The 18,457-nt window shown below is 44.7% G+C and overlaps 2 protein-coding genes across 2 annotated transcripts in view; one reads left to right on the forward strand and one right to left on the reverse strand.

Annotated features, from left to right (window-relative positions):
• AVEN (apoptosis and caspase activation inhibitor) overlaps positions 1-2,897 on the forward strand; it is a 177,706-nt gene extending 174,809 nt beyond the window's left edge. The window contains exons 5-6 of the mRNA XM_032417230.1: positions 1,450-1,810; positions 2,534-2,897. Of these exons, the coding sequence (XP_032273121.1) occupies positions 1,450-1,810; positions 2,534-2,649 (477 nt within the window). The 3' untranslated portion in view covers positions 2,650-2,897. The remainder of the gene's footprint in view (positions 1-1,449; positions 1,811-2,533) is intronic.
• A 3-nt stretch (positions 2,898-2,900) lies between these two features.
• The window catches only part of RYR3 (ryanodine receptor 3), a 504,411-nt gene continuing 488,854 nt past the window's right edge, over positions 2,901-18,457 (reverse strand). Inside the window, exons 93-103 of the mRNA XM_032417231.1 lie at positions 17,833-17,963; positions 13,489-13,531; positions 12,889-13,016; positions 12,414-12,474; positions 11,962-12,108; positions 8,383-8,517; positions 7,207-7,363; positions 6,068-6,132; positions 5,606-5,706; positions 5,279-5,330; positions 2,901-4,110 (exon numbers count right to left, since the gene is read on the reverse strand). Coding sequence (XP_032273122.1) covers positions 4,015-4,110; positions 5,279-5,330; positions 5,606-5,706; positions 6,068-6,132; positions 7,207-7,363; positions 8,383-8,517; positions 11,962-12,108; positions 12,414-12,474; positions 12,889-13,016; positions 13,489-13,531; positions 17,833-17,963 — 1,116 coding nt within the window. The 3' untranslated portion in view covers positions 2,901-4,014. The remainder of the gene's footprint in view (positions 4,111-5,278; positions 5,331-5,605; positions 5,707-6,067; positions 6,133-7,206; positions 7,364-8,382; positions 8,518-11,961; positions 12,109-12,413; positions 12,475-12,888; positions 13,017-13,488; positions 13,532-17,832; positions 17,964-18,457) is intronic.

The following is an 18,457-nucleotide window of genomic DNA, read 5'->3' on the forward strand; positions in this document are numbered from 1 at the left end:
CGTTTTTAAAAAAGTGAAACCCTGGGCAGTACTAACTGTAAAGAGAACCCCAGCAACTGAAACGATCCACTTCGTGCTGCAGCTGAATGTATTGCTGCACTTGAGCAGACGCATGTTTGCTCTTGTTTCTGTGGCCCTTACTGGCCCCCGGTTTAGGGCAGCAAGTAGAATTCAGGGCTGGGGGGCAGGGCAGGGAAGTAGAGAGGATGGCATTTGCCTCTGACGGAATCACCATGGAGCTTTAGGAAGGTTTGGGGGTGTTTGGGGTTTTCTTAGTGATTGGGAGAGCACTGCTTTCCCTGCCGGGTGTCCAGAGATGTTCCAAGTCCTGACAAGTGTGGCTGGGGTGCATTCCCCACAGCATGGTGAAGGGTTAGCACAATATGCCAGGGAAACACCGAGCTGAAGGTGATGGGGCCTCAGGGAGAAAAGGAAGCGCTGTGACCATCGGAAAGTGAGGATTTGTGTCCGATGTAGAGCAGTTATTCTCAACTGTGTACGTCAGAATCATCTGGGGAGTTGAAAACAAAAGCAACGTGAGACGCCCACATCCCAGCTTTGTCTTGCACACTGACAACGACGGAGGACTGTTTATGTGGAAAGCCATCCTGTTTTAAAAGCCCTGAGGAGTTATTAGCACAGTGGATCTGCTCGCGATGCTTCAGCGTGCAAATAAGGGGACAGTGCCTCCACCAGGGTTTGAACCTCATTCTGAGGTTCTACCCTCTCTGCCGCCATGCTGGTCACCCCAGGCCTCCCTCCAGAACAGAGCTGCTCAGCCTTAGCCCTACATTACAGTCACCTGGAGAGTTAACTCTTGTTAAATTATTGCAGAGAAGTGCACGCATAAATATATGTAACCATGGAATCAGCGTCCAGATCAAGAATCAGAATATTGGCAGCACTCCCCACGCCGCCCGTCCCCCGAGTCGCTACTTCCCTAAAACCACTCTCCTGACTTCTAATAGTAAAGATGAATTTTGCCTGTTTTTGGACTTTTTACAAATGTAATCAAATAGGTTTTCGTTTGTGTCTGGCATTTTTCACTCGAATGTTACTAAGAGTCGTTCTTGATGACTCTGTCCCTTCACCTTTATTATTAGTGCATGTAAGTACCGTGCACAGATCTGATTTGCTAATTACTTCTGGGTGCATTTTACAGGTGTTTATCTCCTCACAGCTCTAAGCATACGTACATTCACCCAGACCTGGGGTACTGCCAGTTCTCAGGGCAGTTACAGAAAGACATGCCCTTCCGATGTCAACTCTGCAATGGCACAGAGCGGAGGGGGGCAGAGGGGGAGGCACGGCCCTGTGGTGTTTCAGTGAGGTCACCCCATTTATGCCAACTCAGTAAGGAAGGGTTCTGGGGCAGGGGGGACCCTTTGTGAACTTCCTGTCTGAATTGAATTTTCCTACTCCACAAAGTTTGGCTTGCTTCTCTTTCAGACCACCCTTCCTTTAGAGCTTCCTCAGGTGAAACCAAAGAGAAATGAGGAAGGCAAGGGACTGGGGATGCGGTTAAAAGGGCCCCTGGGGCCTGGAGGAAAGGGCTCCATCTCCGAGCTGAAATCGGCCGCTGCTGGCTGCCCCAAGTACCTGGATAAAGATGGCCCAAGCCCCGCTCCCTCACAAGGTTCTCAGAAACCCAGCACCCCACTGCAGTCAGCAGCGGACCACTTGGAGGAAGAATTAGACCTGCTGCTTAGTTTAGATGCACCTGTGAGAGAGGGAGATAACATCGCACCAGACCAGACCTCTCAGGACCAAGAATCTGAGAAAGATGGGAAGGTGGCCCAAGAAGAAGGAGGTATGGCTTCCATTTTATTCCCTATCCATCTTCTCTTTTGTGTGCCAACAGCCCCACCTGTGTCATGTCCCTACCCCTCTCCACCAGCGTCTGACATCGATCTGCCGCTGTCCGCTGACCTTTCTGACAGCCTGCCTCTCAGTCGCTATGCCGGGCTTGCAGAGCTGCTCCCTGCCTGATTGCAGTATTAAACCCGGGGCTGCTGCTGGACCGGGCGCTAGAAAAAGGCATCCGGATCCTTGTCGCCCTCAGCTGTGCAGCAGCAGACCTTTTAATCGACTTCTCCAGACTTCTGGCTTGCTATTTCGATCTTACTTTTGTACAGAAGAGCACTTCGGCCTTTGTGCGTGCCCTGCGAGCCCGCGGGCCCTCTGCTACAGAGAGGCCGAGGGCGTCGGCTCCATCCCCGCACTGCACTGGAGAACCTGTAAGGACTGCCCAGGATTGCTACGACAGTACAAGAACATGGAGCTGCTGGTCTTTTTAGAAAACTAGTGAACTGTGACATTCAACTTCAGAATAAATAGAAGAGCAAATCTCTACCCCATTTACTAATTTGTTTAGCTATTAATTACTGTATCCTCTAACCATAATAGAATGTTTCCTCTAGTTGTAAGCACAGTAATAATCAGGGCTGAATTCTATCATGGAACAAACCCCAGGGAAACCTTCACCCTCAATTTGGGGATTAACGTGAAGTTGTTAACGCTTTTATTTCCCCAGGTCCTGCAGAGCTCTCTGTGATGGAAGAAAAGAACGTGGAATCTGAGCAACCATGTACATCAAAAACTGTTACTGAGGAAGAGCTTGAAGACTGGTTGGACAGCATGATTTCCTAACATGAAAGAAAAAGGAGGAAAAAAAAAGTGCCTGAAGCAAATTCTGATTGCCTTGTCAGTAAGGGCGGGCCCAAGGCTGTCCTTCCAGAACAGCTGGTTTCTGAGCATGCCCCGAGCCAGTGTGTTCTACCACGCTTGCCGCAGTAAACGCCTACCTCTGGCCCACAACATCCGCAACTATACATCTACGAGGCTCATTGCATTTGTTCTCTGGCTTAGCAATCTAATAAATAGATTCCTTGAGGGCAGGGGATGTTATGGTTCTTGTTTCCAGCCTCCATCCTTTCCATGTTTACAGCAGAGCAGGTGCTGCTGATAGAATAGCAACAAGGCATGCATTTGTGGCCAAAATAAATGAACGCTGGTCTATGGAATTCCTTTCTTTCTTGGGTGGGGTGTTTGTTAGGCCCTTTGTCTCGTGTCCCTTCTTCCAGTAATCACAGGACGGCTGTAGAATCATCCAGAAGAGGTACATCACAAGAGGCCAACACCCCGGATTGGTGTGTATTACTTTATTGCAGTGGGCACTTCCTTTGATGTAAGGAGATTCACCTAAACACAGCAGCTCCAGTACTTACAAGGGAACCATAAAGCAGTACTCAATTTGGCATAAGATTGAAATTTTTCTGGATTTTCAGTACAGTACTTCTAATAACAGCAGTTGACAAGCTGTTACTGAAAAAAATGATAGGAATAATCTTCAAGTGCGGTTTCATAAAGACGGAAGATCAACACAACTCATTAATGGAACTGTCCGTCTGGAACAGAAACATAAAAAATTTGCATAGCTATATCTAAAGAGATTTTAAGGCACTTAATCGATATTTCAGTGTCGACAAAGTGTTGGGTTTTTTTTTTCTATTTCTTTAACTGCTTAAAGCTTTTCAAGCTGATTCTGAATACATTCACTAGCAAGTACCATGGGAGAAATTTGACTGCAGTTAAAATGATTTTTTTGTAGTTCAGACCATGAGTCACTAGTGGATACTGTCATGTGATATTCAAGTGTTTAAAATTTCAGTATTGTGCATTGAAGACTTCATACTTCTAGTCCTTTCCTCAATGACATCATTGCAACAACTTAGTTCCATTAGAACTGAAAAACTTGAAGGTATTCTCAACTACAGTTTCCTTGATTTTTTGCCATCTTTCAACATTTTGATAGGTTGTCTCCCCCAGGGATATGTCCATTAGGCACAAAAAGCCAAATCAATCCCAAAATATCACATATTTGTAACAAACACTTCCTCTTGTAAGGGAGGCATTTAGAATAGGTCACATTTCAAATATTTTGCAGAACTGTAAAAAGGATTTAGTTCCCTGGAAGTTGACCGTCCAGAATTGTGGAGTTTCTTTCATTCTGATTTATCCAAGCTGATCTTCATATTGTTTCCGAAAGCAGTCACCAGCTGGGAAGAAATCCCAACACCTTTCTTGGTACATCTTCCAGACGTAAGATTCCTGAAATAATGGGAACAAAGGGTACTTCTTTTTAAACCACAGTGAGCTTAAACCCAGGTGGTTTTTACTCACTCTGTAGGTCTCCCTTGGGGAAGGGTGATGGGTCCCAACTAGTACCTTCTTCCTTGCTCTGTTCCCAGCCCAGGCTAGTTTAGGAGCAAAAAGTCATTCCCCAAAACACTGAACACAATGCAATGATTCCAAGTAAAAATGCTTAAAGATCTAGCAACAGGCTGATTCTATGCCATTTGTAATTGGTAGAAGGCAGAAGAACGCACAATGAAGGGATAGTGAGTGCTAGCTCGGGCAGATGCCTGGAGCATTTGAAGGGAGATCTAGAACCAGTTGCCTCTCAAGTGTCTGAGCTGTGAAGCTGTCCCACAGATCTGATGCTGTTTGAGTATTAGATAACCTATCTTTTCTTCCCTTTGTTCTCTTCTCTCTGCATTTGTTTCTCATACTTAGTCACAGAATCCCTTTTTTTTTTTTTTTTTTAACAGAATCCCTTTTGACACATACTTTCACTCATACTACCCACACCTCCACCTTCCCTGTGTCACCCACACATGAGGTGGTTGTCTTTCTCAGGCTGTCTCTCACACCATTTTACTCTCTTTGTTAGAGCCACCCACTCAGCTCCTCCTTGTCTTTTTCTCTGTAATGTTCTCCCCACCTCCAGCTCTTCTACTCTGAAGCAGTAACCATAAGGGTTTAGAAAATGTCAGTGTTAGTTGGGTAGGATAACCAGAAGGTCTTTAGGGAGAGCTTGGAGTTGCCTGAGAATATTGGCTTCTTAGGTCACAAAGAAAGAGATGGCGGAATTATGCAGAGGGAAAATGTACATTGGAGACTAATGAAGTCATCTGTCTACTTCAGACATCCTGTGCTCTGTTGAGTCTCAAGACTTCAGAAACGGAAACTCCTAATGCAGGGGTATGATTCTTTTTTTTTTTTAAAGATTTTATTTATTTGAGAGAGAATGAGAGACAGAGAGCACGAGAGGGAAGAGGGCAAAGGGAGACACAGACCCCCTGCTGAGCAGGGAGCCCGATGTGGGACTCAATCCCGGGACTCCAGGATCATGACCCGAGCCGAAGGCAGTTGCTTAACCAACTGAGCCACCCAGGCGCCCGCAGGGGTATGATTCTTAAGACATTTTATTTCTCACCTGACCTGTGTGTTCTGTTTCATCTTTATTAATCAGATACATCAGGAAGAACCTGGAACAAGGGGAAAAAAGGTATAAGTGAGAAAAAGACAATATTACTTTGGTTAGTCTTTTTGTGAGGAGAAATTCTTTTTACCATTCCTAAACCTTGGGCTAAGTGTACTTGTGAGGAAGCATTTTGGCTACCTTTTTCCTAACTGCCTCTACTTTTTCAGAGAACTAGGCAGAAAGGGCACACACACAGGGGAACCGTATGACATAACTATTTATTTTACTCTACCGTTCCTTCCTCAGCCACGGTCCCCTCTGTTGACCACGGATACTCACAAATAGTTGGCTAAGTTGTGCTCTTGTAAGGTGTGTGTTTCAAAGCCATGAGGAATCGTGTCAAAATAGTCATTGCCGATCCCACAGATGAAACATTTCGTCTAAGACGAATAAGAGAAGCAGTAAAGGCGTTAGTACACGTGACATTACAGGCAGGTGGGAAAGAGGTGATGATCTCTGATTGAACGGAGAGACCATGAAAAAATATTTCTCTCTTTAATGCTACTGGCCGTTAGTCCTCTCCTTCACAGTGTCACATCCTTAGCTCCTAGCTAGTGGAGCAGGGTGGAGGCGGCAGGCTGGGGAGGGTGAAGCAGAAGCCAGGCCCAGAGGACAGGCACAGCAAACAAACTTTGTCGGTCATTTGCCTAAGACTGGCCCTATGTAATTGCAGACCTGAGGATTTAAAAAACTCATTTGCTGTAAGATACAAAAATAGAGTTGGAGCTAGTCGAACTTTACCTCCATATCTTCTCGCACTTGTTCCTGCTGGTCTCTTAGCTCTCCAAAAGCATCAATAATAAGACCTGGTATTTTAAATACAAAGACAGATAAAGTGTTTACAGTAATCTGTTTCGGGGCTCAAGGCAGAGGTTCAATGGTAGAGGCCACATTGTTTTGTGTAAAAAAAAAAAAAAAAGAATTATCAGGCCAACTCAGTAAAGCAAAATCAGAAAAAAATCATTGTGTTTTCAAATGCTGCATCCTGGCTCACCATTTCTCACCCTTTGTCTTACTCCACCTTTCTGCAGTGCACAATGCTAGCAGCTTACTCCTTGACCCACTTGGCTCCCCCCAGTCCATCACTGTTCTATTACGGTGCTTGGCCACTCTCTTTTCAGTCTTCCTTGTGGGCTCTTCCTCTTCTCCAGCTCCTTAAGCATTGATATAGATCAGGATTCCTCTTCAGTTTCTTTGTTTCTCCTTCCGGAGAGTCTCCTCTACACTCAGATTTTTGAGTACCACCCCCCAGCGCTGATGGATACCATTTGTATTGTTTCATTTTTGTATTGTATATTTATTTTATGTGGACTTACTATATTTATTATTTCCCTCCTATTCCATTCCTGAATTGTGTCTTGAAAGACCTATTACAGTTAACGGCTTCTTAGCCCTCAACACCTGCATGTTTATAGGTACCTCACCTTGGCATGACTCAAATTCATCACGGTCTTTCTCTAGTTCCTGACAAGCTATTGACTAAAATATCAGTACCCCTCCCCACAAAAGAGAAAACCTGTCACTCTTTCATGGTTCCTCTCTCTGCTCTTTCACCACCACCTTGCCTGGGAGGACAGGCTGTGGGACAAGACCAGCCTCAGGAGATCTCTAGGAAGCAGAGTGAGGCGATAACCAGTTCAGAGTGGGGGATGAAGAGAGGTGTGGGGGGGTCCTCCATTCAGATTCTCTGGTTTCTTGTGTGTCTGGGTGTATCTCTGGCTTTATGTCTAGCCACTTGAGTGCATAGTAGGTGCTCAATAAATTTTTGTCGAATTAACTAGTAAATGAATGTACAAACCTCTCTAGATAATGTCATAGATACCGAAAGATAAAGCACTAGGTATAAGCCGTGCTCATACTTAACGTAACTGGCAGCATACCCTGAATGATGGCCAGCAAGATGACAATGACGAAGAAGAAGAAGGTAATGTCAAAGACAATGCGGTACATCTCATAAGGGTCACCAGCAGGGTCTTCAATTTCGTCGCCAATGCCTCCTCCGGCTCTCACTCCCACGTACATGTGGAACAGGTAACACTGGAGAAGAAAAACAATGGCAGTTCAGGTCAAAGCCACAGGGTTTTGTTTTTAGCAAGATGGATGTTAGCTCTTTTGCGAGGCAGGGGGAGGGCGCTCCTCGGTGATGTCAGTCCTCACACAGCTAGCTGCTGTCCTCTAAGCCCACTGGTCAGGGTAGGGTCTCGGGAGGTGGCAAGACTTGTTACACTTAGCCTTTAAAGATATTCTTTGCTCATTAAAAAAAAAAAAAAAGGTTTGAACTATTTGACACCTATGAGGGAGTTCATGTAGGGCATGTGTAAGTTAAAACAACGCTGGGCCCTGATGAACATGCGTTCGCCAGGTGGGAGTTTGCCTTCATTTAGAGTGCCACCTCCGGAAAAGGCCTCCTCTTGTCCTGCATCCTCTGTGCACCTGGGAGGGCAGGGATTCCTGCCGTGTCTGCGGGAAGGCTTCTCCTCCTCCGGGCTGCACGTGGGAGCTGGCTCCCAGAGCAGGGCACCGCCCTCTGTCTGCCCTGCCTGGAGGGGTGAGGTGCAAAGGGAAAGGCAGTGACCGGGGAAAGGCAGGGGCAGCGTGGAGATGCCGGCCGGTCACACTGGTGCTCTCCCCGCCTGTCCTGCCCACAAGTGGCTGGCAGGACAGGAACCCCTCCTCCCCTCCCCCCTCCTGCTGCTCTGACGGTTTTTCAGATGATAGTGGTTTTTCTGAAAGAACCCCATCAGGCTTGTTGAAATAAATTGAGCACCAGTTTCACGGGACTAGACCCCCCAGATCTCAGAGACAAAGGACCAAGGCTTGATTTCTAAGAAATTTAGATGCAGGTCCATTCACATTCAGATAGAGGTAATTTGCCTCTTTAACACAAGCGTGGACGGATGAGACCCCCCTCATCCCCCTCCCACTCTGCAGTGTGCTCCTTCCACTTTCCACCTGGGCTTAGACCGGTGCACCTGCAACCCGTCTCCCTCCATCTGTCTGTCCGGGACACTTCTCCCTGTATTCCGTTCTAATCTCTGTTGGGGGCGGGCTCTCACCGTCATCATGTCATCACACTTCATATCGGGCTCATCGTCATCTTCACTTTTGTTGTAGAACTTGCGGAAGAAGTTGAAGGCCACCACGGTGTAGAGGTAAACCACCACGGCCAGGAGACCGACAGTCAGAACCAGCTGGGGGTGGGAGGGAGACAGGAGAAAGAAGGTGAGTCTTCTCCACTCTTGGAGGTTCTCAGGAGACTCCAAGGTAACAAGAAAGGTGAGGTGGGAAGGGGACAGAGCAGGGGTGGCAGCGAAGGCGGTCCTTATGGTGGACAAAACAGCCTATGGGGAGAAGACTGTAATGGTGGTGGGGGTTGTGGACTAAATTCTGTCTCCCCCCAAATTCATAAGCTCCAGCATCTCAGAATGTGACTGAATTTGGAGATCGGGCCTTTAAAGAGGTAAATTGCAATGATGGATTTAGAATGGGCCCTGTTCCAGTCTAACTGGAGTTCTTACGGACAGATTAGGACACAAAGAGACGCCAGGAGCTACAGGCACAGAGGGAAGGTCAAGTGAAAAAGCAAGAGGGTGGCTAGGTGTAAACCAAGGAGAGAGGCCTCCGAAGGAAACCAAGTCTACCCCCACCTTGATCTTAGACTCCCAGCCTCCAGAACTGAGAGGAAATAAATCTGTTGTTTAAGCCACCAGCCTGGGGTTCTGTGATGGCAGCCTGAGCAGATGCATACCCGGGCTACGGGACTGTGCCTCAGCAATGTAAGAAGGGATTTGAGGATTGAACAGTGACAGTGCTAGGAGGGTGCCCTTGCTTTTTTTTGCAGAGATAGCAGTGAGTGGAGAATTAACAATATGGCTTCTACTCTAACACGGCTTCTAAAGAAATTAAAGGTTCTTGGACTAGTGGGTATCCCTACAGTACATGTTTTCATCAATAACCATGAGTGGATAATTGTCACAGCTTTGAAGCTGCCATAAGAATTATTTATGATGGTTTAGCGAAGTGACATTTTTCATAATCAAGAAATCTGCCTAGAACCATTGTAGGGGTCATAGGACATGCTTATTTCTTGGCTGGAGGAAGTACTCTGAATGAGGATGATGCGGGATCTGCTCATCTGGCCCATATGAGGGACTGGGGGTTGAGCCGGAGCGATGAAGATCACAGTCATTATGAAGATAAGATCTTTGCTCTCGAGTTTCAAGTTGTTGCACAAAAGGGGGTAGGCATGAGTACTGAGATAAATACCAGAAGAAAAGTATTCATTCTTTGAATGATGAATAATAACTTAGCAAACCTCAGACAGCAGACCTCACAGAATGCAGTTGGTTTTAGAAACACAGAAAAAACCTGGGCTTTGCACCAAGGAAGAAATGGGCTAGTTCTGCCACTTAGCGGCTGTGTGGTCTTGGGGGAGACACTTAGCGTCTCTGAACTTCAGTTCTCTTATCTGTCAAGTGAGCATAACATCTACCTTACAAGGTAGTTGTGAGCCTATCACAGTCCCTGGCCCATGGCACAAACTGGGCACAGTTGTTTTTTGTTTTGTTTTGTTTTACAATCTTGCCAGAGTTTATTTAGCAAGCCCATATAAGAAATTCATTGTTTAAGCTTTCCATTTAAGGTACATGTTTGTGCAATGTCATTAAGCTAAATCAATAAAAACTGAGGTTTCAATATCTGAGTAAAGGGGAAGGAAAAAATTCTAAAAGAACATATTGTAGAACTGGTGTTCCACTGATCACACTTTGGGAAACACTGCCTTTATAGGATCATCAACCCAAACAAGAAACATTGACTATTGCTACTACCAGAAGCCTAGAGGAAATAAACCACCCTAATACCTGATGATCTAGCACCTTTTATCTTTTAGAAATTTTTCTGAGTTGACAATGTTACATTAGTTTCAGGTGTACAATGTGGTGATTCAGCATCTCTGTATGTTACGCGGTGCTCAGTAGAAGTGTAGCTCCCGTCTGTTACCATACAATGCTGTTGGAATACCACTGACTATCTTCCCTATGCTGAGCCTTCTTCTATTACCACAGCTTATTCATCCCCTCACTAGAAGCCTGTGCTTCCCACTCCCTTCACCCATTCTGCCCAAACCCCCTACCCCTTCCCTCTGGCAACCATTGGTTCTCCGTGTTTATAGATCTGATTCCAACACCTTTCGTTTTAGAACAATTAAAGGTCAATTTTGACTTTATTTTTTTCTGGTTGGAACCCCTATTTTTTTAAGGTGTACAAGGTGATGATTTAATATATGTATACATTGTAAAATATGCCACAATCAAGGTAATTAACATTATCTGTCACCTCACATAGTTACAATTACTGTGTGTGGGGGGGGGACTGTGAGAACACTTCAGATCTACTGTCTTAGCAAATTTCAAGTACACAATACAGTATTTTTAACTACAAGTACCATTCTTTACATTAGATCCCCAGAATTTATTCATCTTATAGCTGAAAGTTTGTACTCTCTGACCAACACACCCCCTTTTCCCCCATCCCCTGGCAACCATCATTCTACTCTGTGGTTCTAGGAGTTCAATTTCTTTAGATTCCACGTATAAGTGAGATCATACAGTATTTGTATTTCTCTGTCTAGCTTATCTCACTTAACATTAATAGTCTCAAGGTCCATCTATGTTGTTGTGAATGCCAGGATTTCCATTTTTTATGGCTGATTAATATTCCATTGTATGTACATACCACATTTTCTTTATGCATTCATCCATTGATGGACACTTAGGTTTTTTTCCGTATCTTGACTATTATGAATAATGCTTCAATGAACATGGGAATGCAGGTATCTCTTTGTATAGTGATCTCATTGGCTTTGGATAGATACCCGTAAGTGGGACTGCTGGATCATGTGGCAGTTCTAGATTTAATTTTCTGAGGGTTCTCCATAATGGCTGTACAAATCCTGGCACATTTTAACTTCTTTCTCTCTCTACTCCCTCTCCTACACAAAGGTTTAGAGATGGGAGGGAACTCATGTCTCATTTATGAAGTTGCACGTAATGAGGAAAGAAATGCTAAGGAGTTTGTTGCCAAAGGAGCCACTAGAGGATTTTAATCAAGAGATTGACCCTGGCAACACTGTAGAAAACAGACTGGATATAGAAGAGGCTGGACACAGCCATGTCTATATAGACAGATACAGATGCAGACATGTATGTGTGTGTATATATATATGTCTGAGTGATTGCTTCTTAATCAGAAGCATGTTTCAGAAGTACCTGGGGAGCTTCCTAATTGCATAGCCTACTTACCAACCCCCAGGGAATGTATCAGATTCGTGGAGGAAAGGGTAAACCAGAAAAGGTCTCCAGAGCGATTCTGATATGTCCATCACCTCCTTCCCTCTCCCTTTTTCCTGGCTGATCTAAATGTTCAGGGTTTCTACATCAAGGTCTTATGTCTCTTAAGTGATGGCTACAGTTCTGCAGTAACAATCTACTGGTTCATGTGTTTGGCCAGGAAAGGTGTACTATACACCATGACACATACCTTCCTGGCATACACTAGTGTACCACGTGTTGTTGGCTTTTTCCCCCTATCCATATCTGGGCCCCTCCTGTTCTGCACAGTAGAAACCCCAATACCTGCTTGCCATTGTGAGTTACAGATGACAGAATAGTCCTCAGGGTCTTGAAGCCCATTGCGATGTCCAGCAGATGAGCAGCGAAGAAGAAGTTGTTGTAGTGGCCCAAGACTGACATGGTTGTATACCAGGCAAGGTAGAGAAAGGACTGCGGAGGAAGGATGGACAGGCGATTTAGCAACCTTTCAGGCATTCGTGCCTCATGATGGGCCCATTAAACCATTTTCTCCCCTGGATACTGAGGAGCTGAGGTGCTGCAACTGGCCTAAGAATTGCCAAGTGAAAGCCCATCCGCCTTCCACCACTACTGTTCCCCCAGCACCGGGAAGGCCCTCCATCTTTGATAAGCGAGCACTGAATCTTCCTGGCACCCACCCTAGCTTGTGGCCCTGTGGCATCCAGTGACATAGATTCCGTGGTACAGAATCTTTTTTTTCCGGGTGCCATACTCACGTTGTCAGTAAAAACAACTCCCAGCTTCCAGATATGGTACTTCATGTCAATGGAACTCAGCCTAAAGGGGAACAAAAAAATTTTAAAACTTATAAATGTCAGACTTTAGTTAAGTGTTTAATAAGGGGGAAAATTAAGTTTTTCCTCTCAGGTTTAATAATCTAAACACAGCTCTGAGCTTTATCAAGTTGTATGTGTTCCCCATGAGACCGAGAACGGTTGAATCACACATCTTGAAATTTTAATTAGTCTTTCTCTTTCAGCTCTAACAGGCATAAAAGCTGATAAGTCTTTAAATTTCTTGAGGCCGTGTTCTCCCAATATGTCAGAAGCTAGAAGAAAACCCCTAAGCCAGACCAGAGCCTGAGTGCACACGGGCGTGCTGCAGGCCTTCCCTCTGGCAAACTGAAGAGAACTGGAAAAACAAAGGATCCACTTGGGCCAGACTTGGGATTTGAACCCCTAAGCTCTGTACCATGACACCAGAGAGGCCGCCTCTGCTTTGCTCTCTTCGACTGGGCTGAAATCAAGGGCATTTTTGTCCAAACCCAGGAGTTCAGCAATGCGTTCTGCTCCGTAGAGATCTCCGTACTTGTTGATCACCTGGAGAGAGAGGACGACAGAGTGAGCTCGGGCCGCGCAGCACGGTGCTGTCTCTGGCCCCAAGGTCTTCCCTATGCTCTGGGCTCTTTCAAGGGGGTTGATGAAGACACGATTCAAAATGCAACAGGAAAATAAAGAGGAAAAAAATAGCCCCAGGAGAAAACAGAAACAAAAGAGACCAAGTGAAAACCGCTTCTCAAGCTAATACCTTTTCGGATGGGAGAAGAAAACTAGTATGCAGAAAGTAGTGATGGTGTTAAGCTGTTTAGGGCAGAGGAGTATAGGAATGGAGCCAAAACCTACATATGTTCAGACAAAAACCCTTCTGTGACTTACTCTGTTCAAGATACCATCATAAAAGCAACAGCAGATTTCTTCATGTTTGTATATGTAGAACTTAAAAAAAAAAATCTACATTTCTTTGGTGGTCATGGAAACCACCTCCCCACCCCCACCAACTGACAAGGCATACCTTTCTCTTGACAAACTTGTCCCAGTAGTTATTAGGAAAAGATCTGAAAAAGAAAATGAAAAGGGGAGGTTCTTAACATCAAGGCAAACACATCAAGAAGCTATGCGATCTGTGTCTGGATCTAGGATCTCCTTGGGTTTTGTCCCGCTCATTCAAGAATTCAGATGGATTGAAGCTCAGAGTCACTACAGATCTAACTGATCGATGGCCTTGCTTCTTTGTGTTGGCTTCTGAAACACCTGGAGAGCCACTCTGCATTTTCTGCCTCAAAATTATGGTAAAGAGTCAGGATTTGTGATGGTAGACTAGACAGAAGCAGGTACATGTTTCTTGATCCCAGTGTAACTAGAAACAAAACCCTAGAGGAAAACACATGCATTCAGGTTTCATTTACTGAGTACCTAACTTCATGTTGGTACCCGGGGCAGGTGATAGGGATACAGTGGTGGAAAGTGTAGACAAAGTCCCTAACTTGATGACATTTCCAGTATGGGAATCCCTTTAGTTCATGTATGTGGGGTTTTTCTTAACCAGAGTGCTCTTCCACTCTATTCTCCATCCCTATATAACTCCTGTGGGGTCTGCTTTTCTCAGGGAATTAGATCCCTCTGTCTTTTGGAGGTGGTTCCCTCTACCATACCATCCCTAACCCCTCAGAGGAATGTCTTTCCTCAGCCTAGTAATTTATACCAGCTCCACTGCAAAGAGTTTGTAAGTGTTAAAGTCCAGGAGGAACTGTCACTTTCAGGTATGTTGGCAAAAACCATTTAAGATATTTTTCTCCTGGGGCACCTGGGTGGCTCAGTCAGGTCCAACTCTTGATTTTGGCTCAGGTCAGGATCTCAGCGTCATGAGATCACTCAGGCTCTGTGCTCAGCAGGGAGCCTGCTTGGGATTCTCTCTCTCTCTCTCTGCCCCTCCCCACCCTGAGTGCTTGCTCGCTCTCTCTCAGAAAAAAAAAAAAAAAAAAGACTTTTCTCCCTTCCACAATGATTGATCTTTCCTGGGAGAGTTCCTTGTGAGTCTAGATTGCAGCCAAGGAACCTCTGGCCCTTGGTGCATGCATTCTTAGTTCAGTTTTCCTTAATTTGAGTCCATTCTTATTGACTCTGGAACACAGTAGTCTCCTATAAAGGCCATCCAAGCTGGTAGTAAGGAAGTGAGGACCTCTCTCTATTCAGGGACCTCTCAGAAGAATAACCCTCAGCAAATGCCACTTCCCCAACAGGCTGACAATCTTTAAAAAAATTTTTTTTTGCAGGGACAGCGGGAAGGGGAAAGCTAAAGCAATTTCTTTGTTTCAAACATCCAAATGTCACTTAAAAGCAAAAACGAATGCTGAGTTTGCAGAGTAAAGTGGTAATAGATTTTATCTCTGGAGGCATGGAAATGATTATTTTGATTTTCTTCTTTGTACGCTTTTCTACTTGATTTTTTTTCATGTATTACATTTAGAACCTAAAATAAACAAAGCAAATAAAAAAATCAATCCAGGCTTCCTCTGTCCGCACTAAAATCTCCTTTCTCTTAAATCCCTTATACAGATGGTCCATAACGTACAACTCAGCCGTGGTCACATTTTGTCCTAAGTGGAAAATTCCACAAGTGATGCCACAGGGTCACTGACTGAAGGTTCCAGGCAAGACCATTTCACAGACATGATCTTACCTTGGTCTGAGTATTCTTGTCCCCTGACTAGGTATGTAAGCTCCTTGAAGGTAGAAAACATAATTTTACTTGATAATAATCCTTAGTGTGAGGTAGACAACAGAACCTCCAGAAGGGAAATGTATCAATAAACAATACTTCTAGGGGCGCCTGGGTGGCTCAGTCATTAGGCGTCTGCCTTCGGCTCAGGTCATGATCCCAGGGTCCTGGAATCGAGTCCTGCATCGGGCTCCCTGCTCAGCGGGAAGCCTGCTTCTCCCTCTCCCACTCCCCCTGCTTGTGTTCCCTCTCTCGCTGTCTCTTTCTCTGTCAAATAAATAAAATCTTAAAAAATAAAAAACACTTCTATATATGAATGGTCAAAAATAATAATACAAGATGCTCAACCTCTTTAGAAATGAAGGAGATGCACAGTGAGATGCTATTACACACCTACCGAATTAGCACAATTATCTGAGTATCTCAACAAGTGAGGCAGAGGCAGGGAAGCAGGAACTCGCATACAGTGATGGTTGGAATGTAAATCAAGACAAACATTTGCATCTCCTACTATTATGCAAATTCCTTTCCTGGTCTCTACTCTAGAGAAACCTTTCACTGGAGCCTCAGGTATAAAAGTGTTCATTGTCCCACTGTTTGTAAGAGCCAGAAAGTAAAAACAGTCCATTGTCAGGAAAATGGATAAATACATGACATATACATGATAAATACTCATACAATGGAAAATGCTAGTTTTCAGAATGACCAAACTATGGCTATACACATCAACATGGGTGAGTTCCCAGATGCAGTGTTGAACAAAAGTATGACCGCATAATGCATATAGCATAATTCCATTTGCATAAAGTTCAAAAATAGTCAATGTGAAAGAACGCTTCTAGGGACACATACCTAAGTGGTAAAAGAATGACTATCACTAAAGCCAGGAGAATAGTAAAGTGGGGGTTGGGGAGGTTATGATCAGGGAGAACACCCGGGGCTTGGAAGCTATGAGCAAGGTTCCATTTTTAAAACCTTGTAGTTCATTATTATACTTAAAATATACATTTTATATTTTCTTAATATGTGTATTTAACAATATAAAAATAAAAGATAGCTCTCTTTGATATATAGTTAACTGTAAAAAGTAGGTTACTGCAAAGCACTGCATGTACTATGATGCCATTATTGTGGAAAAAAAAGATTCATCCATCTAAAAATTTTAAAACAGCTATTTATGCATTTCTCTGCTCATGGACATTTAAGCCACTTCAAATAAAAAAACAGCAAATATCCTTGTTGGGACGTTTTAGTGTACTCGGCTCATTAACTCCTTAGATACTTATATTTCTAGATCTTAAACTGCCTTTTTACTGGGACTTTTAGGCCATATCACCTGTGTCACAAGCAGTACTGATAATTGCAGACAGCTGACCAAACAATCACATTATTTAATAGTATCCAAAATTTCTGTGATGTGATGACAAAGGGTCAGAAACCGGGGTTTGTAGTTTCCCTTATTTGAGGGGATTGGCAAGGACCTGCATGCAGCAGGGACACACTTCCGATTTGCATGCTCACTCCCCCCCGCACCAAGAGAAGAATCTTCCCATTCTAGAGACTATTTTAAAGAGCTCAGTTGTGCCTTTAAAGAGCTGCCTCCCTCGTTTGCCTGACCATCTTTGGATCAGGAGCGATTTTCTTCCCCCAGCGGTCAGGGTTGTTGTTGGCAAACGTGCACAGTTTAATTGGCACAGCTAAGAGTTTCAACACAGTCACCTCTGTTTACGTATCTAGCCCTGTAGCTCTCCTCTTTTGGCGCATTAATTTATCTCGAAACTCTCATTTTCCCAGTTGTGAACACGTCGGCGTTACCTTCTCTAATGGTGATGGCCATTTTTTGAACAGGTAGAGAAAGGGAATGACGAAAAGCTTGATGCCTACCACGTGCCAGGCACTGTACCAAGCATGTAACATGCATTCATCGATCCTCCCGGACTTCAGGAGGTGGTATTCTCATGCCTCTATTAATGAAGGGGAAATCGAGGCTCAGCAGGCTTCATTACCTTGCCCACAGACAACTAAGTGACAGAGCTGACCTGGTCTTCCACCTGTGGCTGGAGAATCCACGCTCTTTCCCACCACGGTACCAATTATACACTTGCCTTCCAACAAAGCAGGCTGCCCGCCACAGGTGGTCACCCCCCCCCCCACCGATGGCCCTATTTTAACTGCCCAAGGAACTGCCTACCAAGTGATAATGGCAGGAGTTCTATTACCAACCAGGCTACCTGTCTGAGAAGACTTCAGTGGGGTGCTGTTGTGGAACTGCTGTGCCCTATGGGAGCTCTGGAGAAGCTGATCAGACGATCTCAGAACCCCCGGGCCAGGGAAACATTCTGTATGGCTTGAACGTGGAAAACTAAGTCATACTGTACTGGACCATCTGGTCTTAATTAAATATGCTTAGCACTCCCTGATCACATCCTCTGTCCCCCATTAAATGCTTATAGATAGACACAAGTGTTTGAGGGGCAACAGGCTATTTTACTAGGAAGGCAGTGGAGAAAATAAGTCCTAGAAACCAAAAAAAAGGTTTATATTAATCAGTCTCCAAAGCTGGTTAAGAACACATCATTCTATTTACAGTACAGACTCCTTTTCCTTTTCAGGATGGCGGTGAGGGGAGACACTTACGGTGTGTTGATTACCAGGCGGTCCCACTGCCCCTTGATGTCATCTTCAGAGGGCTGTTCAGTGATATACAGGCCATCGAACTCCAGCTTCCTGGCAATTTCTTTTTCCCTTTTGAATACCACCAGAGGGACCTAGGAGTGGGAAGGCATTGGTTACTCAGAGAAGGCTTTCTGATTACAGCGCCCTCTCCCAAGCATTCCCCACAAATTAGCCTTTTCAACTTAAGGGCGGTAATCTCTGTCTCTCACTTTCCCTCTCTCTCTTTTTTAAATGTATTTTTTTATTAATCTCTATACCCAACCTGGGGCTTGAACTCATGACGCTGAGATAAGGAGTCACATGCTCCTCCGACTGAGCCAGCCAGGTGCCCCTGGGGCATGAATCTCTTTGCAGTAGGATTCTTAGGGTGCCTAGGTATAGATCTAAAGCCAAATAAATCTCTCTCACTCCTTTGGCTAATACGCCTCCCTCTCCAAAAAGCTGGTTTCATTTGGGCCACCCTTCAAGGTTTGGATTGAATAGGTGATAGTAATACAAACTGGACTCCTTGACCCATCCTGGGGAGAAGGCCATATTTAGGCCAGTTCCTAGGCCAAATAGGTTAGGTTCCCTAGGACTCCTAGAC

The sequence above is a fragment of the Phoca vitulina genome, unplaced genomic scaffold (genome assembly GCF_004348235.1).
Source record: "Phoca vitulina isolate PV1807 unplaced genomic scaffold, GSC_HSeal_1.0 scaffold20, whole genome shotgun sequence".
NCBI lineage: Eukaryota > Metazoa > Chordata > Mammalia > Carnivora > Phocidae > Phoca > Phoca vitulina.